Source organism: Pristis pectinata, chromosome 21, assembly GCF_009764475.1.
Source record: "Pristis pectinata isolate sPriPec2 chromosome 21, sPriPec2.1.pri, whole genome shotgun sequence".
In the NCBI taxonomy this organism is placed as follows: Eukaryota; Metazoa; Chordata; class Chondrichthyes; order Rhinopristiformes; family Pristidae; genus Pristis; species Pristis pectinata.
The window spans coordinates 23,571,970-23,589,721 of NC_067425.1; the positions used below are offsets into that span (position 1 = coordinate 23,571,970).

The 17,752-nt window shown below is 39.2% G+C and overlaps 1 protein-coding gene across 11 annotated transcripts in view; it reads left to right on the plus strand.

Annotated features, from left to right (window-relative positions):
• The window catches only part of auts2a (activator of transcription and developmental regulator AUTS2 a), a 940,688-nt gene extending 923,155 nt beyond the window's left edge, over positions 1-17,533 (plus strand). For 10 of the 11 annotated variants that reach the window (XM_052035563.1, XM_052035562.1, XM_052035566.1 and 7 more), the window contains 3 exons: positions 3,493-3,576; positions 8,927-9,149; positions 15,139-17,533. In XM_052035563.1, coding sequence (XP_051891523.1) covers positions 3,493-3,576; positions 8,927-9,149; positions 15,139-16,369 — 1,538 coding nt within the window. In that variant the 3' untranslated portion in view covers positions 16,370-17,533. The remainder of the gene's footprint in view (positions 1-3,492; positions 3,577-8,926; positions 9,150-15,138) is intronic. The other variant, XM_052035568.1, reaches the window with a different exon arrangement.
• Positions 17,534-17,752: the final 219 nt, after the last annotated feature.

Genomic DNA, 17,752 nt, shown 5'->3' on the forward strand with positions numbered 1-17,752 from the left:
CGCAAACACAGGCAGGCACTGACCCTAGGGGGCTGAGGGTGTTAGCATGGCACAGCAATTGCCCACTATGCGGAGCAAGGAGTTCATGGTGTCAACAGCACACGTCTCTTGCTTGTCATTAGCACTGCTGCTTTGACCTCAGTGGTTCATCTGACACCATCTCTTAACCTCACCCAACCAATCACATGTTCAGGAACATGAAGCCTTTCCCGCATTTTCTCATCAATGCTATTTGAAGATCCCATCCATAACATAAAGGCGAGGTACTGGTTGATTTCTCCTGGCTAAAATCTTGCAAGTATCTGGTGATTCTGTCATTGATTCAAGGTGCCAGGATCTGCAGGGTGACAGAGGTTGAAGAACATTTTGGTGGCCAAGACTAATATACAAACCAATTGTGATCAGACATGGTGTGTTATATAAGGGTCTTACTCAGAACAGAGTATGACTGGGAGATGGGGCAGAGGCACTGTGGGTGGAGGAGAAGGATTGTCACCAGGAGCCCATATTCATCAGTGAGGAGCATGATGCGACAGGATTGCACTTTGATAAATATCTCTTCACTGCAATCTGTCACTTACTGCACCTCCAATCGGGGAAGACTTTGTTTTGCAACAGATGTCAAGGTGACTGTGGCAATAAATGTTTATGTGCTGGGCTCCTTCTGATAAGAGCTTGAAGATATTCTCAGTATCTCACACTTGTCTTGTCAGTGAGGCTGTGTGCTTGGAAAGGGCCAAGAGAATTCACTTCCCTCTTGCTCATGGCCAGCAGCCACAGAGCACAGTTATTGAAGGCGGTTTTAAAGGAAGTTTGCTCAACACAAGCAATAAACCCTGCTGCAGGGTGCCATTGACTGCGCCTACTTTGCTTTATGGCATGCATGTCAACTTTGCCCTGTACTGGAACCAAAAAGGGTTCATTTGGTTTGACCAAATACAGCAGATCATGCAGGGCTTCATTCTGTGCCAGCTGCATTTGATCCACCACAGCAAACCAGAATGTGGCAACTTTTTATTCCATATTTCTTATTCACTTACGACACAGAAAGTGGCCATTTTGGCCCATTGAGTCTATGCTGGCTGACAGAGCAATCCCATGTACCCTGTAAGAGAAGTGCTGTTCTGTAACTTTGTGTTGAGCTCCATTGGAACAGTAAAAGGCCAAGGTCCAAGTGGGAGCAGGAGAGGGAATGAATGTGATAGGTGATCAGAAGCTCAGGGTCAGGTTTGTGGATCGAGCAGAAATGTTCTCCAAAATCCTCCCCCAATCTGTTTTTTGTCTTCTCAATGTAACTGAACCGATACAACTTAGCTCCCATGTAGAACATAGAACAGTACAGCTCAGGAACAGGCCCTTTGGCCCATGATGTCTGTGCCGACTGTGTTGCCAATCCAAGTTAATCCCACCTGCCTGCCCATGGTCTATATTCCCTCCATTCCTTGCCTGTTCCTGTGCCTGTCCAAATGACACTTACATGCTATATTTACACTTTTGTGAACAGGAAGCATGGGTTTTCTTGCGATTACATTCTTTCACGTAGGTTTAGGCTATGGCTGAAGGGTTTTGTTTGCCACTTTAAATCTATTGGAAATTTCCTTGCACTTATGATTTTGGAATAAGGAGATGAGGGAAAGCGAAATGTCTGCTTGGTGGGATTGTACCAATGATACATGCTGAGTCATATCAGTCTGTGGAGGCACTTTTATCCTTTGAGAGACGAGGACTCCATAGAATGCATTCTATCAGAGGGGCTGTGATGAAGTTGTGAAGTTCGCACCTAAGCAACTGTCAAAATCCACCATGAGCACGGCACTGTCCACAGCTGGTGAGGACTTTGGTGGCCTCAGTTCTTGCACCTTAAGTGCCTCTCAAGTTGCCACTTGGGGTCACCAGTCACATTGGCCAAAGGTGCGTAGTGCATACGAAGGAATGTTTTGTGCAGGAGTATATCATCTCAGCACATTCCCCTTGAGCAACCAACAACAGCAGTGTGCAGCTTGGGGAAGGGGACAGAACAAGCCTCTTTTCTCTTTAAAAGGTAAAACTGAGGGAAAAAAATGGAAGTCAGGTTTAATATTATGAAGAAGATTAACAGGGAAGAAGTAGAGGTGGTTTCGTGGAGCTCAAAAGATGGAGCATAAAATGTGCAATGGTCTATTAAGAGGAATTCTGTAGGGAATTTCCTTACCCAGATGGTCAGAATGTGGAAGGTACAACATGGAGTAGCTGAGTCAGTTAGTGAAGGTGGTTTTAAAGGAAGTTCGTTCAATACAAGCAATAAACCCTTGGCTACCATTACCAATAGCAACAAATAAATTGTTGCATGACACACCGATGATATTCTAAAAATCAATGCTGAAAACACAGGCAGTTGCTGTGTGCCTTTGGGAATGTTTGTTACTATCGTACCGGGGGAGTTGGGATGAAATTGATTTCTGGAGTTATAAAACTATGTTGGAACATTCTTAACTCCTCAAAATTCACGAGCTTTTTTTTTCGCAAGGAGGGGACAGAGGGCTTGAAAGTGGTATACACAGTCAGTAATTTTCATAAAGTGATGTATTTAAATTTCCTTCATGAACAAAATGATTTGATGCTGCTCCTGCTTCAAAACTTTCTAGGAAATTCCAGGTCACAGTATCTTGATTGGTCCATCCTATGCACAACATTTAGAAACCTTGCATGTCATTGCTATCCACCGTGTCCAAGAGCCTAGCTCTCTCCACCTTTCTACAGTAGCAGAGACTGAATACCTGTGTGTAACTGTGCAGAAATCCATATCAAATTCTCTGCCAGCTCAGTTCAGGATGGTTCAATGGCATTTTATTTCCACATGTTGGTTTTATAACAATTGTGTAAATCATACCAGGGTTTAAAGCAGCTCTTGAAGGCAAACAACATTAATGGGTTTGCTTTCTTCATAAATCTATTACATGAATCCTTTAACACCCTTTTTTAAATCATTCATGCTGACTTGTTCAGTGCCTTTGTTAAAACTATACATATGACATCATTGGGAGTTAGTGAGACTTACCCAAGGGGGAAAGGGTTTCCCTCTGATTGAGAATTAGAATTGGGCTGGTAATTTTTATAGCACGTGCACTGAGAAAATCTTTCCGCAGTGTGAGGAAAGAAACCTTTATAATAAGGGTATGATTTGGATACCAGACATTCATTCCATACTGTAGAGAAAATTGAAAATAAGTTGGCCCAAGGTTCAAGAGGCATTTCATTTCTTGAGAATAGATCAGTGTGAATCTTCTCTTCTGGAGCATCTTAAACAAAATCTGGTCTCTATCTTAACCTGATGTCATCAGCAATAATTTCCTCTGATCATAAGTGGCCATTCTAATTTCCTGTAATGTGACTTCGGTTAAGTCTGGGGATGACTTTACATTGCATTTAGAACCACTTTAAGATTTTTTTTTTAATTTAAATGATTTTGATCAAATGTGTAACTTGTGGACACATATTGGTTTGTTTTTTTAGAGCCATTTAATAGACCAAGTGGTTTGACTGGTCTGAGATCCTTAAGTAACAGCGCCTTTGGTGGACTGGGGAACCCTTCAATCAGTGAGTATTTCTGTCCTTTCGGTTCTTTGTATGACTCTCTCATGTTTTACTTTGAGAAGTGATACTTTGGCTGATACTTGGGCAGTACTGACCCAGTACTGTGAACTATAACGTAGCCAGGACTATTTAAATGTGCAATAGCCAAATCCATGCCAATGAACTAAAACTGAGATAAATATATGCTTGCGACCAGATCATCACACTTGTTTACTCCTGTGCGCATTACACTGATGTGAAGCGCATCTGAGTGCATCTCACCTGTGTCTATTATAAACTAACTGTGTCACATTGATGTGTGTTTTATTATTGAGCATTATACTTGTATATCACCTTTGTGTGCATTAGTCCTGAGTGCTGTATCAGTGTGAATTATTTCAACCTGTGTAAAACATCTTACGCAAAAATGGCATTTGTTTATTACTTCTGTATGGGTTGCATCTGTGTGTATTTCACCTCTTTCTATCAAACCTTGGTGTTATTTGTGGAATGCTTGTCCCACTTCACTCACTCTCACACACACACACACACACACACACACACACACACACACACAAAATAAGCACCTCTTTTACATCTGTACAAATTACACTTGCAAATATGTAATGTACATTTGTTTATAAATGTCAAGCATGTCTGCATCATAACGGTGTATTACCTTTTATCAGCCATTTTATTGTATTTGGTATCACATCTGTATCTATTAACATATCCCTTCAGTGTGTTTCACAGTATCACACCTTACAAATATTAGAAATGTTTAAAATCAATCCATATCATAGTTTTACACTTGACTGTGCCATATCTGTGTGTATAATCTTATAACCTTCATGGTTTTAATGATGCTTGTTGAGTTATCACGTATACATGTCATTTCTATCTTGCCCAAGTTGCCATTTGCTGGGTGTGCACCAAGGCATTGAATGTCAGCAGTCATTAGACTTCATAGCCTGTGGTTCAGTTCCACAATAGGTTGTATATTTTCCAAATAAACCATTGGAGGAACTCTAAATATGAGTTGGAAGCAATGGATTTTCTGATTTCTCCAAAAATAATACAAATGCCCCCAAGGTTCTGAGGTAATCAATATCCTGTACTCTTTACCCCTGCAGTAACCAACACTGTATATGGCCAGTTTTCTAACTGGATCTCACTACTTGGATTTGATTTCAATGATTCTTAGTTTTCTGTTTAGCATTTGTTTCAGCTATAAACTTTTGATGCCCTTGCATAAGTATTATTTTTTGACTGTGCCATTATGGATTTGTCATTCTGGTAAATTGGGAACAAACCCGTGACTGAGGTGTCTATATCCATATGCCCACCAATCTTTGGAAGGTTCAGTTTGACTATCATAGTAAACAGAAACTTTTGAAGGACTACACTGACAAACAGTGCAGTTCTTTCAGTGGCAGGGTTTCATTCATCTCAATGAAAGTTCACACATGCATGTGCTGATCTAAAACAACCCATGTTTTAGTGCTCCCAACGCTCGACGTGATTTGCAAAAGAATTTTTATCCCCATAACTCATGTAGAACATCCGGGCATACAGATCAAGCTACTCACTGGGTGGTGAATACTTAAAAAACCTTCAGCAAAACATATTTATGAATGGTTGTGTTGATAAATGCTGGTGTTGTGGAATCAGTAACTTGAGGTTGGTAAGTGCATCTCAGTGACTGGATGTAGTCACTGACACCTGGACTCCAGCCTGTTCTTTGCATTGTGGATTTTTGGTGTAAAATGATACACTAACATTTAACCATCAAATGCAGAGAACTGATTCATTTTAGTGGTAGTATGAATATGATAGTGGCAAGGTGTGATTATTGTACTGCTAAGCTGAGGAAATGAGAAATCCAGTTCACAGGGATAGCTGGAAAGGACAGAGGAACAGCAGAAGGGATAAAGAGAAAAGATTGAACAGAGGAAGATGCAGAGAAGCAGTAATAAAGATAAATGACAAGCCTAGGAGAAAGGCCAAGAAGGGTGGTAAAAGAACATGAGGAATGGTAATAAAGAAAATGTTGAAGTGCAAGGCAGAGTGAAAAGGTGTTGAGGAACAAAAGGAGATGGCAAGTCAAGGGAGACAAAGATATTTCATCTCTCAAGGTGTACTTTTTGTTTGTGAGAGTGAATGGGATCTCCCTGACTAACGAATTCAGTTGATGACATTGATTACCTTCCGTTCTCCACTCGTGTTCACTGCTGCTGGGAAATCATTGCAGCAGTCCCACACAGCACTGGATGGTGCTGTTGGTCTCTAATTCATTCTTTACATCTGAAAGATTACCAAGGTTTCATAGCTCATCCGCCACTGAGGTCAGTTTTCTTAAAAAAAGGAAAAGGGAAAATACTGCAGCTTTACTAAAGGGTCGTACAACTTTAAGTCTGAGCAACATCTCTTTCTAAACTATGGTCTACAGGCACTGAGTTGCACTTCATCCTCTTCCTGACCTCTGCCTTGGCCTCACTTCCTTCTGTGTCCTGCCACTTGAAGCTCAGCCTTCAGTGCCCTGTGTGTGTTTATATTACTTTTCCTATTTTCCTCTCAAAACTTGGTGTCACAGCCCAGAAACAGGCTGCCTGATCCATCAGCAAAAAAACAAGCTGCTGGAGGGACTTGGCAGGTCGAGCAGCATCTGTGGGTTTTTGCTCCAGATTCCAGCATCTGCAGTCTCTTGTGTCTCCACCTGCCTGATCTATCAGGCCTGTGCTGGTGTTTTTTCTCCACCCCAGTCTCATCCTGCCTGCCTTTCCACTGCCCAAGACCTGTATAGTTCCCTTTTCAAACAACCAAAGTTTCAATGAAAGACTCTGCCACATTCAAACCACACTCTTTTCAGATTATTTTTTTCTAACCACATTGTTTTTGTGATTATCTTAAATTTGTATTGTGGCTTTACTGCCTTGTCCAAGGTGTGGAAACAATCTCTAAAATCCCTTGGCCTTTCCCAGCTCTTCAGGATTTTGATAAACTTATCAAGTGCAATCCCAGTAAACTTTCCTTCAGCTTCATACAAGTACTCTGCCCAGCCCTGTGACAGGAGTGCAACGTTGGGTAAATCAAGGAGCTGAGAAGGAGGATACAACAGGACATTGAGCATTTGGTAATGAGGTGTCACTGGTGTCTACTTCTGATTTTTTTCAGACACTCAGAACAGAAAATTAAAATTAGGAGCTGAACTTAATCCATTACTTTGAAACTTATTCATGTTTAGGCAACTTTATTGAAGCATCAAGGTGACTGCTAAGGTGGCTGGTTCCTTTTTCCTATAGTTTGTTACAATGTTGTGAATAATACTGGCAACTGTTATATTATCCATTCCCCATTTTGCTATGAAAGTAGTTGTGAGTCTTCCTATAAAGGTATTAGAAAAGTAATTCCAGGATATTCACTTCATGACTAACATCGACTGACAATGCAAGTCCACTTCAGATTGGTTTATGTTTTGGTGATGTTGATTCTCCTGCTCTTTTTGGTGGTAGAAGTCTCATGGAGGAAGATGCCATCATGGCCACTGTGTTGCTGCATCTTTTAGATCACATCCAGGAGCCACAGTGCGATTTTCATGGAGAGGGTAGATACAATGGCAGGAGCACGGATGCAGCAAACTGTTCTATCCTAGATGGCGCTGAGCTTTTTGAATGGTGGTGTTCCCACACCCACTACTCCATCACATTTTTGACTTGAACATTCTGGAAGGTGGTCAGGAGGAGGGCTGAACGATAGTGGTGATGTACCTGAACACTACTGTAGTTCGGTGCTTTAGCACTGAACGACAACTTTATGAAGTTGAATTTGAAATGTGAAATTAAATTCAATGTATTTGGCAATTGGCTAGAAAAAGGGAAATAGTTGTGAAACCTTTTGGATTTCTGTGATGATCCAATTACTTCATTAACTTTCTTCAGGCAAGGCAACCATCCAGTGCTTTTCATTATGATCTTCATGTAACCTTATACGAATTGGTTGATCCATAACCCCATGAAACTGGCTAACTAGGCATGAAATTGTAAACAGTTATTGCAAAGTTCAGTATTAAGAAGTTTCCTCTATGTTTGTAAATTGTCACTGCTAACGTCAGCATGTAACAGCTCAGTGGTGTATGGTTCTGCATGGTACACTTACAGAAAATTATCAAATCTAACAATTGAGATGTTTCTCCCAATTGAAATTGTCTATACAGCAAAATGTTTCTGGAATGGGAAACTTGGAATATAATTTGTGGAAAATTATACCTTATGGATTTATGATTTTATTCCATTTTGATTCAATTTGCCACTCATGGACAGAATGCTTACTTAGTCCTATGTTTTGAGATATTGAATCATTTTATAATGTGCTAAGCATCATGCTGCAATGAACTTAAGTCTGGTGATTCCAAGCTTCAAAGTCCCCAGTTGGAGCACATGGAATAGTCATTCTGTCACTGGCCATGTGTTACCCATTAAGAGGAGTAAGATTACAAAGCTGGGTGCCAATCACGGTTGGTCTAATAGATGGGGCCAGACCTAAAACATGTATCACTGGCTCCGTTCAGATGCTCAACTTCATTGGCATTGCAGACTGTGGTCACAATCATTCAGATTTTGGTTGGGGTTTGATGACTTGAAATTAATCCAATTTATTTTTGTTGGTTTAGCAGATGTTTTTTCCCTGTTTTTCAAACCCAAATGATATTAACCTTTGTGTTCTTAATTTTTTTTTAATGCAGCCACTTACTTAACATACCTTAATGGCTTAAGAGCAAAGTGCAGTGTTCTATTGAACAGATTGCGAACACCTCACTAATTAGCAGTGTTAGTTGATCTCAAATTAAGTAGAGTTGGATGCCGGCAAAGGAAATGGGAAAATAGCCAGTGGTCCCTCTGTTCTCACTCACCAGGGATGCCAGCTATAACGTGTGCAAGGACGGGTTCAGACTCCATTCCGCTGTGAATAGGTTTGGGTTCTCAAAATGAAGTAATGCATTGGTTGAGGGACATGAGAATTGTGGAAACTGAGACCCAGCATGACTCTATGTGTGAAGACAGTTACAGGAAGCAGAAGAAACTTCTGAATTCTTTTTAATTCCCCCTTGGTTCCTTAATTTCGTTCCGCCCTTTCAAACTAATTGCGTCTTTTGTAATCTCCTGTTGTCATGTGGTACTTAACATTCATTTAATGAATTGAATGGCAATGAGAGTGCCAGGTTCTTGTAAATCTGTAATCTTTCCCTTCTTGTTTCCAGCTGCCAATAGTATGTATACATTTTAAGCTCAGCGTGCATTGCTTGGTAAGTACAGTCATGTCAACTGCCAGACCTTTTAAACATTTTTTTGTTCTTTTGTTTTCTCAACCATTTCAGCATCCAACACAATGTTCAGCCACAAAGATGGCCCCAGTATGCAGAGCTTTAGCAATCCTCATGAGCCTTGGAATCGACTCCACCGAACGCCACCTTCGTTTCCAACCCCACCCCCTTGGCTGAAGCCAGGGGAGGCAGAGCGCAGTTCCTCTGTAGCCGCTCATGACAGAGATAGAGATGTAGAAAAACGAGACTCTACCGTTAGTAAAGATGAAAAAGAAAGGTACGAAGGGTTAAGCAATAAACTTATCCAATCCGATACTATATTTTATTAAAGAGCCGTGAACTCGAAGGTGTGGGTTATTCATTGTCGCGTGATGTCACGGCAGACTTCCACCAAATCCAATTGGCTGATTCATGGGCAATATTGGACACCTATACCTCGGTTTGAAAAGTTAATTACAATCAGTACAATGTTAAATTTGTAAGTGACATTAGTCAGAATTTAAATTCAGATAAACGTGGACTTGTTAATCTGCATTCAATTTAGTTTTAACCTTCCCCCATTTATGAATACTCCAAACCCCAGTAGCTTTCCTTTCTCTTGTAAGTAAGTCTTTTTAAGACAATATAGACTACACCACCTATTCCCAGTGCTCTTTCACTGGGAACAACATTCCGGAAAACAGCAGGAAATTACTGATTATATTCTCTCACCACTCCTTTCACATGCTTGCCCCTGCTAACATCTCAGCTGAGATCTGGGACTCACTGCTGGGGGAAGAAAAAATATGTTGCACCACAAAGTGCAATGCTTCATTGTTGTGCTGTGTCCTCGTACATATGCATAATTTTTCTTTATAACATACATACCTATGAAGTGCCACAGAACACTCCTCTATACTTGGGCCCCTTGTATTTGAAATTAGATGTGCAGTTCATTTTAATGTTAGGGTACCTTGCTGGATCAGGGCGAAGGGAGTTGCCTTTATGCACTTCAACCCATTTTAGGCCAAAGAGTCCGTCTTAATACCACTAATCTCGAGGTAAGCACACTTTATTCTGCATCTTGATAAACACAAGTTGAGAGTCCGTACTATGAAATAATAGTTATTTTAACAAACTAAAATTAGATTTAAAAGGAAACATAGTCATGTTCAAATAAAATATAAATTTATAAGTTCAAATAATGTAATAACATAACAATTTAGACAAAGAAGTTAACTGCTTCAAAATTTCAATTAAATTTAGGAGCACTCTCCTAAAACTTCATCTCCATATGGCCAAAATAATATATAATTATAATATAAAAGATAGTCAAGGAACAACCACTTAGTTCTAGTGGCTAAGCACAATAATAATATTTGCATGACATTTTGATGTTCTTTGATGTTCTATTTTTTAAAAATTTGTAAATTACAACTAAAATGTCATGTCATTCCATTTTTTATTTTTATTTTGCATAGAAATAACTGTAAACCCAGATGTAACTGTGACACTACAAATTTAGCCATATTCTGCATAGTGGTACATTATTGCTCATTCACTAATGGGTTCTTCAAAAACAGAATACTCTCAGTGAAAAGGGAATTAAAATGGTGCTACCATCCTCTTAACTAGTAAAATTTCAGTTAGCATAGAGTACTCACAACTCTACAGATGTAAATCAGAGAGAAAAGCCATTCTCTGACTTACAAAACGTGTATTTTTTATTTGAAACTGAACTTTAGTTTTTATCTTGAACAATTTAATTAGAACCCATTACTGATCCGAGGTGTTCACATTCACTGAAAAACTACCATTTAATGCCCATAAAAGTTATGTTATTTCTGTACTGTTGGACAATGTAATTCGTTTTGAAATGACATGAATCCTGAAAGGCACACCTTCAAGTTCATTATGCATATAGAGTACACCAATGACAAGTATCGCTAGCTGACATTATTGGTTTAAAAAAATCTTCAGATTAAATTTCTAATCATTTGAAACAATATCTCATATTGCAGGTATTTTTGAATTATGATCTTTCAGTGTCTGTATGCTCGATTTACAAATCCATTTTTTGCCACATTTGACTCTGCAGAAAGCTATCCGTAATGGACTTCCACCAGCCTTTTCAATTTACCAAATTTCACAATGAAATTTTTTGCCAGAACACATCCCTTATGTAAATCGAAGAATACATGCTGCTATTAAAGATACAGTTATTGTACTGTTAGTATAATTATATTGAAAATTTTTACTTTAATCTGGCTGCATTAACAATACATAATAGTTTTGCTGGCAGTGGGTGGAACACTACAGATCAGGACTTTACTCAAGATTCCCAATGGATTGGGTTGAATTCTCTCTCAAGGTCAATTTATTCAAAAAGCATCCTTCCATTTCTTATTCTTTATAGGTAATAATATTTGGTAACATTCTTGTCATTAAGTTCTATTTTGCAGTTAGTGCCATTGTGTTAATCTGGACTGGCCTATGACATGTTGTTGACATGAAACTTCTTAAGAAGTCTTTGAATATTTTCCCCCTTTCTAGTTTAGAACATGTTACAAGTTAAATCTCTCAAATCATCAGGGGAGTCTTTCATGGAATTCCTTAAGCTTTAGTATGTTTGGGCAGAAGGTCCATGGAGATTATTTGCATCACTTTCACACACTATGAGAAAATAGATAAAGGTAAACTCCCATTGATGCTTTTGGCAAACAGAGTTGGATGTGGCCACATTTGCTGAGACTGAGATCAATAAATTCTTAACACCATTGGGAGGAAGACAAATTGGTTCCATGGATTGTCTCAAATGATGAATGCCAAATATTAATTCACTAAACCCAATTTGGAGCTCCAATCTCAGCTGCAGAAGTCACTGCCTTATCCAAAGATACATTCCATGTCTTAGTTTCACTTTGGTCACTGTGGTTACCATAATATCCACATTATGTACAGAGTGGCACACTATAAATGTGAACAGCTCCACTCTGCAGTAACTATAATTGCGGCTAAGAAGAAAAATAGATTCATCTTCTCATTCTCCCTGTTCATGGTAAAGCTGAGATATTTTCCCCCTCCACTTTCACCATCGTATATATTAATCATTTGCGTCTTAATCATACAGAAGCCACCTCTAAAGCAGTTACCTACCTGATCTTGTCCTTCGGGAATCCAAACCTTTTTTTTAAACATTCCAAACTTTTAGGTGTCTTAAATTGAGATTAATATGATAATACACAGCCCACTCTCTGCACTGAAAATTAAAATGGTCATCTGCCGGTCCTGGTGAAGTGTTTCATTGGGCATCTACACAATAAACAGGACACGTAATGGGGATTATTAATCTAATGTGCCCGTGCCATTGATGGCTCGTCTTCACAAGGACCACCATCATGAGTACTTTTACCTTGATTGATTGATCTTTACTCAGCAACCTTTGTGATGGACCAAGTCCTGCATTGTTCAGCTGCAGTGGAACTAAAATGTGAAAGGGAAGACCTCGTAAATCAAGAACTATTTCACAAAGGGTTTGAAGCAAATGGGCAGAGAAGAAGTGATAAATCTTCATTTTGGTAGGGGAGAGGAAGTGTGGAGGGCTCCATATTAAGGAATACAGAAGAAGTAAGGAAGTTATCTTTAATCTAAGGTTAACCTACCCAACAGAAGGCTCCTCAATCAAATTGTCTGCTCTTGCTACACATCCCCCAAAGTTAGATGGCCAGCAAAAAATATTCGGCCAGTTTCACTCTGGGTGGCTTAGAGGTTTAGATCAAAATTGAACCCTCCCCACCCCAACAAAGACCAAATGATAATCAGCCATGGTAGAGGAGGATGCGATAGATGGTGATGGGAAGAGAGGTCTTGAAGGAGGATGTTCTATATTTGGATGGAAAGGTTAAACAAACCTTCAAAAATAAATTCCAAATTAGGTCTGAAGTCAACAATTTAGTCATTATCAAGCTCTGGTCTTCATGCTGATTTTAATCTAATCTATGAGTAAAGCAATATGTCATTGGTGTAATCTATACTCTGTCTTTATTAGTATTGCAAATCAACTGGAGTTTTGCAGAATACTTGAGTATATTCCTGGTTTGATCATTTGCTTGTTCTTTCTTTAATGGAGTCAGTATTTTGTACTTAAAGCAAAGGAGCACCACATATTGAAATTAATTTGCCACCTGTTAAAATACTGTCTGGTTCTGTTTTACTGAAGACCTTGACGTTGTTTATGATGATCAAGTTGCCATGACATTGTGGTTATTTCATTTTCTGAAATCTTCCTCCTTGCTCCAATATTGTGACTGGGTTTTTCAGGACAAGCAGGAGAGTGTGCTCTGGACATTACCAACCCTGTTTTACAGCTGTTACTGAAAGGGAAGGAAGCCTTCTTACTCCCTGCCCACCTTTCCTATCTCCTGCCAGCACTCATTACAGAGACTGGAGTTAAATGCACGGTGAATTGTTCTCAATGGGCAGCTGTCTGTCAGGAGCAAGGGGGATTCTTTTATTAAAAGAAAAGGTTCTCCACTGGTGAACCTTAGGCCTGATAACTTACATTTGAAAACTTTGATACCTAAATTTTCTACAGGAATTAATCTAAAATGTAATATGTTAAATATGTCCCCCAAAATATTCTGTCCCTAGAGAAAGTGAAAAAACTATAAGCCTTTCCATAGAGAAGTACAAAATGGTTTATATAGTTGTCACATATTCAAGGCTATATGGTTTCTGAGGTGACTTTTAATTTGAGTATCAATAGGGATAAGAACACAGTGAAAATGGACTAAAATGGGAACTAAGTCTGAAATACTGGTAACATGACTGCAGTCCTGTATCAGGAATTCTACCAGCTGCAAATTCTATCCTGAAATATGGTTTATCCACAGTATAGGGGAATAGATTACTGGCCAAACATTTGTAAAATTGGCAGAAATCTGATGCAACTTTCATCAATGTTATGCATTGAGGTGCAACCTATATTGGTTATTTCGGTTGTTCTTCTCCAGAAAGCTAAGGGTAGCAACAGATGGTCTGAACCAAATCACAATTTCCTGTAGTTTAGTCTTGCAGTACCACCCTTATTCTGAACAGCAGATCAAATGTTATCTCTGGTGTGTTTACATTTATTTCTTGGGCAAGGAAAATTATTGAGTATTATTATCCAATTAGCTGAAATCAGCTGAACTATTAGAAGAGAAACTCAAAGGCTTATTTGATTCAAATTAACACTCAAATCTATTGGATTTAAAGGTGTTTGGAAATTCTCAATGGAGGACAACAGTTCTGATTTAATATAGGCCATCACCATAAGACTTAAAAATAATTCAAGCAGTTCTGATTTTATCTGATAACAGCTATAAATTCAGGCCTTCTTGCAATTGGGCCTACTTTGCATAGTGAAGATTAATGATGTATATATGTTTGACTTCACCCTAATAAAAACCTATGATAAACTTTTGCAAATTATTTCAAATCAATTTAGTAGCCCATATCCCAACAGGACCAATACTACTTTGATTACAGATATAGAATTAAAAGAATGAAGTTTTAGAAATTCACTAAAAATATTTCTGTTGTTAGTCGTTATTCTACAAAGACTAACCCTATCCCCGCGCCCCGCGCCCCCCCCCCCCCAATGATACGAAGAGGAATAGAAGAAACAGTGAACCTTCCTATTCATCTGTTACAATCCACAGTACTACCATGTCACCCTGTCGCAAGCAATCTGTAAAACTAAAATGCAATAAAAATAATTCTTACAACCCCACATCTATTGTTGAAATCAAATCTTATTGTCTTGTCAGTTCAGTTGTGTGACTGTAGCTAAAAATCGGTGTCCACAAGTAATTATGTTTTTGAAGGGATTTGAAAATTCAGAATATTTTAATTAGCATGGAAAGCAGATTTTAATATGCAAACCCCAGCTTTAATTTTCTCATTAACTGATTTCAACAACTACAGCAGTTTACCACAATACCCACTCTGAGCCACAAATTCAGTACGTGCAGGTCATCCAACCTCACTAGTACTTGCAGGTTTGTGTGGTCCTCCACTGACTTCTCAAAATACCACCCCTTTTCAAATTTCCTTTGCTATAAAATTGTCATAGCTATCAATTAAGTCTGTGATTAATTTAAGCTAATTAAAAGCTTCAGGAAGGCTGCTTTGAACTGTTGTAGATGATAATTTAACTCAAAGATGATTTAAATTAAAAGTAGGGTTATCGGGATAAAATTGTGTTCTTATATAAAACCATTTTTATTATGTATGTTTGTCCACAGGGATACTATGGAGAAGCGACACTCCACCCATACTTCATCTCCGTCTGTAAATCAAGTTAATTCTTTGGGACACAACCGTAGTTCCACTGAGCACAACAGAAATCATGTAAATAGTGAACTGCGTGATAAGGAAAAGCCAAGAGAACGAGAACACACAGATACTTGGAAGGACTCGTCTGTTGATGAACACAAAGTTAAAGAAAACCATGCTCCTGATAAGGAGAGCCTGGGACTGGATGGCAGGATTGGGGAGGACTCCAACAAGCATATGAACAGAGTCAATTCACCTTACATCAGACTGCCAAGCACAGACAGCACAAGGGCCAACAGCTACGCCAACAGAGAAGTAGATCGGAAAAGTGAGTCTTCATATGACCATCAGAAGAAAAATAATGAAATTAAAGTAAAGGAGGAACGGAAGGAAGACAACGACATTATTTCAGAGGTGATTCAGACACAAAGGCCCTCCGAGCACTCCCAGCCCACTTCATTGCCCAGTGTTCATCCTAGCCCCTCGATGACCTCCATGCCTATGGCTATGGCCATGAGTGGGGTGCATCCCATGAATAGCATTAATACACTGGACAGGACACGGATGGTAGCTCCCTTTATGGGGATTAGCCCAATACCTGGAAGTGAGCGCTTTCCATATCCTCCTTTCCATTGGGATCCAATGAGGGATCCTTTGCGAGATCCATACAGGGGGTTGGACATTCATCGCAGAGATCCACTAGCCAGAGACTTCTTATTGAGAAGTGACCCCTTGCAACGACTGTCAACACCAAGGTTTTATGAAGCAGAACGCTCTTACAGGGATAGGGAGCCCCACGACTACAACCGTGATCATCCATTAGCTATGGATCCCAGACGTGAGCATGAAAGGATGAGCCACTTGGAAGAACGAGAAAGACTGAACATGCTCAGAGACGACTACGAACATGGACGCCTTCATCCCATCCACGCAGCTGCCCTGGATGGTCACATGCCTCATCCCAGTCTTTTAACACCAGGACTTCCTAGCATGCACTACCCTAGAGTGAGCCCTTCAGCAGCTCACCAGAATGGCATCCTCAATAAGACTCCTCCCACAGCAGCTCTGAGTGCTCCTCCCCCTCTCATACCGACAGGTGGGGCACGTGCTGGTTCTCCTAGAAGGACTACTCCTTTGACTAGCACAGAGGCAAGAGACAGGCCCCCTTCTCACACACACAAAGACATTGAAGCACGATAATACAGACATGGAAAAATAAATGAAGGTAACTATTAAGGACATCCTTCAATCAAGGCCACTTTTGTAGTGTGATAACCCACCGAATAAAGCATTGGACTTCAATGAACAGTAATCAGTGGGTGTGGCCTTCACCAACGTAAAAATGTAAAATTACTTTGCAGAAAATACACTTTTGTACATTTTAAGCTTAAATTTTGCAAATGTTTAATGTCAATTTGTTCCTTTCTTCCTGTTAATTTTATTTGTAGTATATATATAAAAATGTGTTGTGAAGAAAGAGCAAACTAAAAAGAGTAAGTGGTATATTTATCAAGGAATTGGGTATGTGGTAAATGAGGAGGCCTAAGAAGAAAAGCTAAATTGTCTTTGAAGAGTTATGGTTAAGACCTGGATTGAAGGAATCAAGCTGTATAGATGACTGTATAGAGGAAGTTCCATGGCTGAATGGTACATATATGCAAAAAGGAAAAGACAAAAAAGCTTTACCATGTACAAATGTAAATACATTGAAGGGCGGCTGTTTGACAGTCAGTTCAGAAGCATCGGACAAAGCGTGCTATTGGGAGATTAATTATCTGTTAACACAGTCTGCTTGTGCTGTGTTGGATAACTTTTTGTGGCTGTACAGATATTCCCAACTATGCAAGCAGGTGAATGCCCCGGCTTTTCATGCAAAAGTCTGCATTCCTCAATGGAGCCTTTTCAACACAATTCATTTAACCGCGTCTAGCACATTACATTGTGTCTAAGGATTGTAAACTATGTTAATGAAGTAAAATTAGTTCTGTTGGTCTAATAGTGTATTAAAGTGCTATCTGAAGTTGTTTATTCTGTTTTGAAAAAATTCTATCTATGACAGTTGTTTCTTATGAGCAGAGATCTATTTTAGTAGTCACCTGAAGGTTTAGTTGTGCGCTTCAAATTTGTGAACTCCTGATGTTGTGCAGTGTTTTTGAGAAACAAAAAAAATAATGTACACTGGATCAGTAGTGCTAGAACTCAATATTGCCTATAGACTTTCATTTGCAGATATGCTGTTTATCATGTACGTAATGAAGTCCTTTACAGATCCTATTGTAAAGTGAAGCGACTCTGAATCTTCGGCATGTGCTTCATAAACAAAACTTGTGTTATGTAAATTGTGCCATGTTATTAAAAAATTGAACTGAAGTGTTCTCAGTCTAACTGTGCTGTAAGCTTGCGTTGATATTCTTTGCTCTTTACTTATGGCTATTTCACAGAAAAAAATGTTCACTTGGGAAGTGACCCAATGTTATATATTTTGGATGTATAAAAGATCTGATGGTGGTGCAGCTATTTTAAAGATATCTCCAATAGCTTCCAACTGATTTGTCAAACCCTCTGAAAGGTGTTAACTCTCAT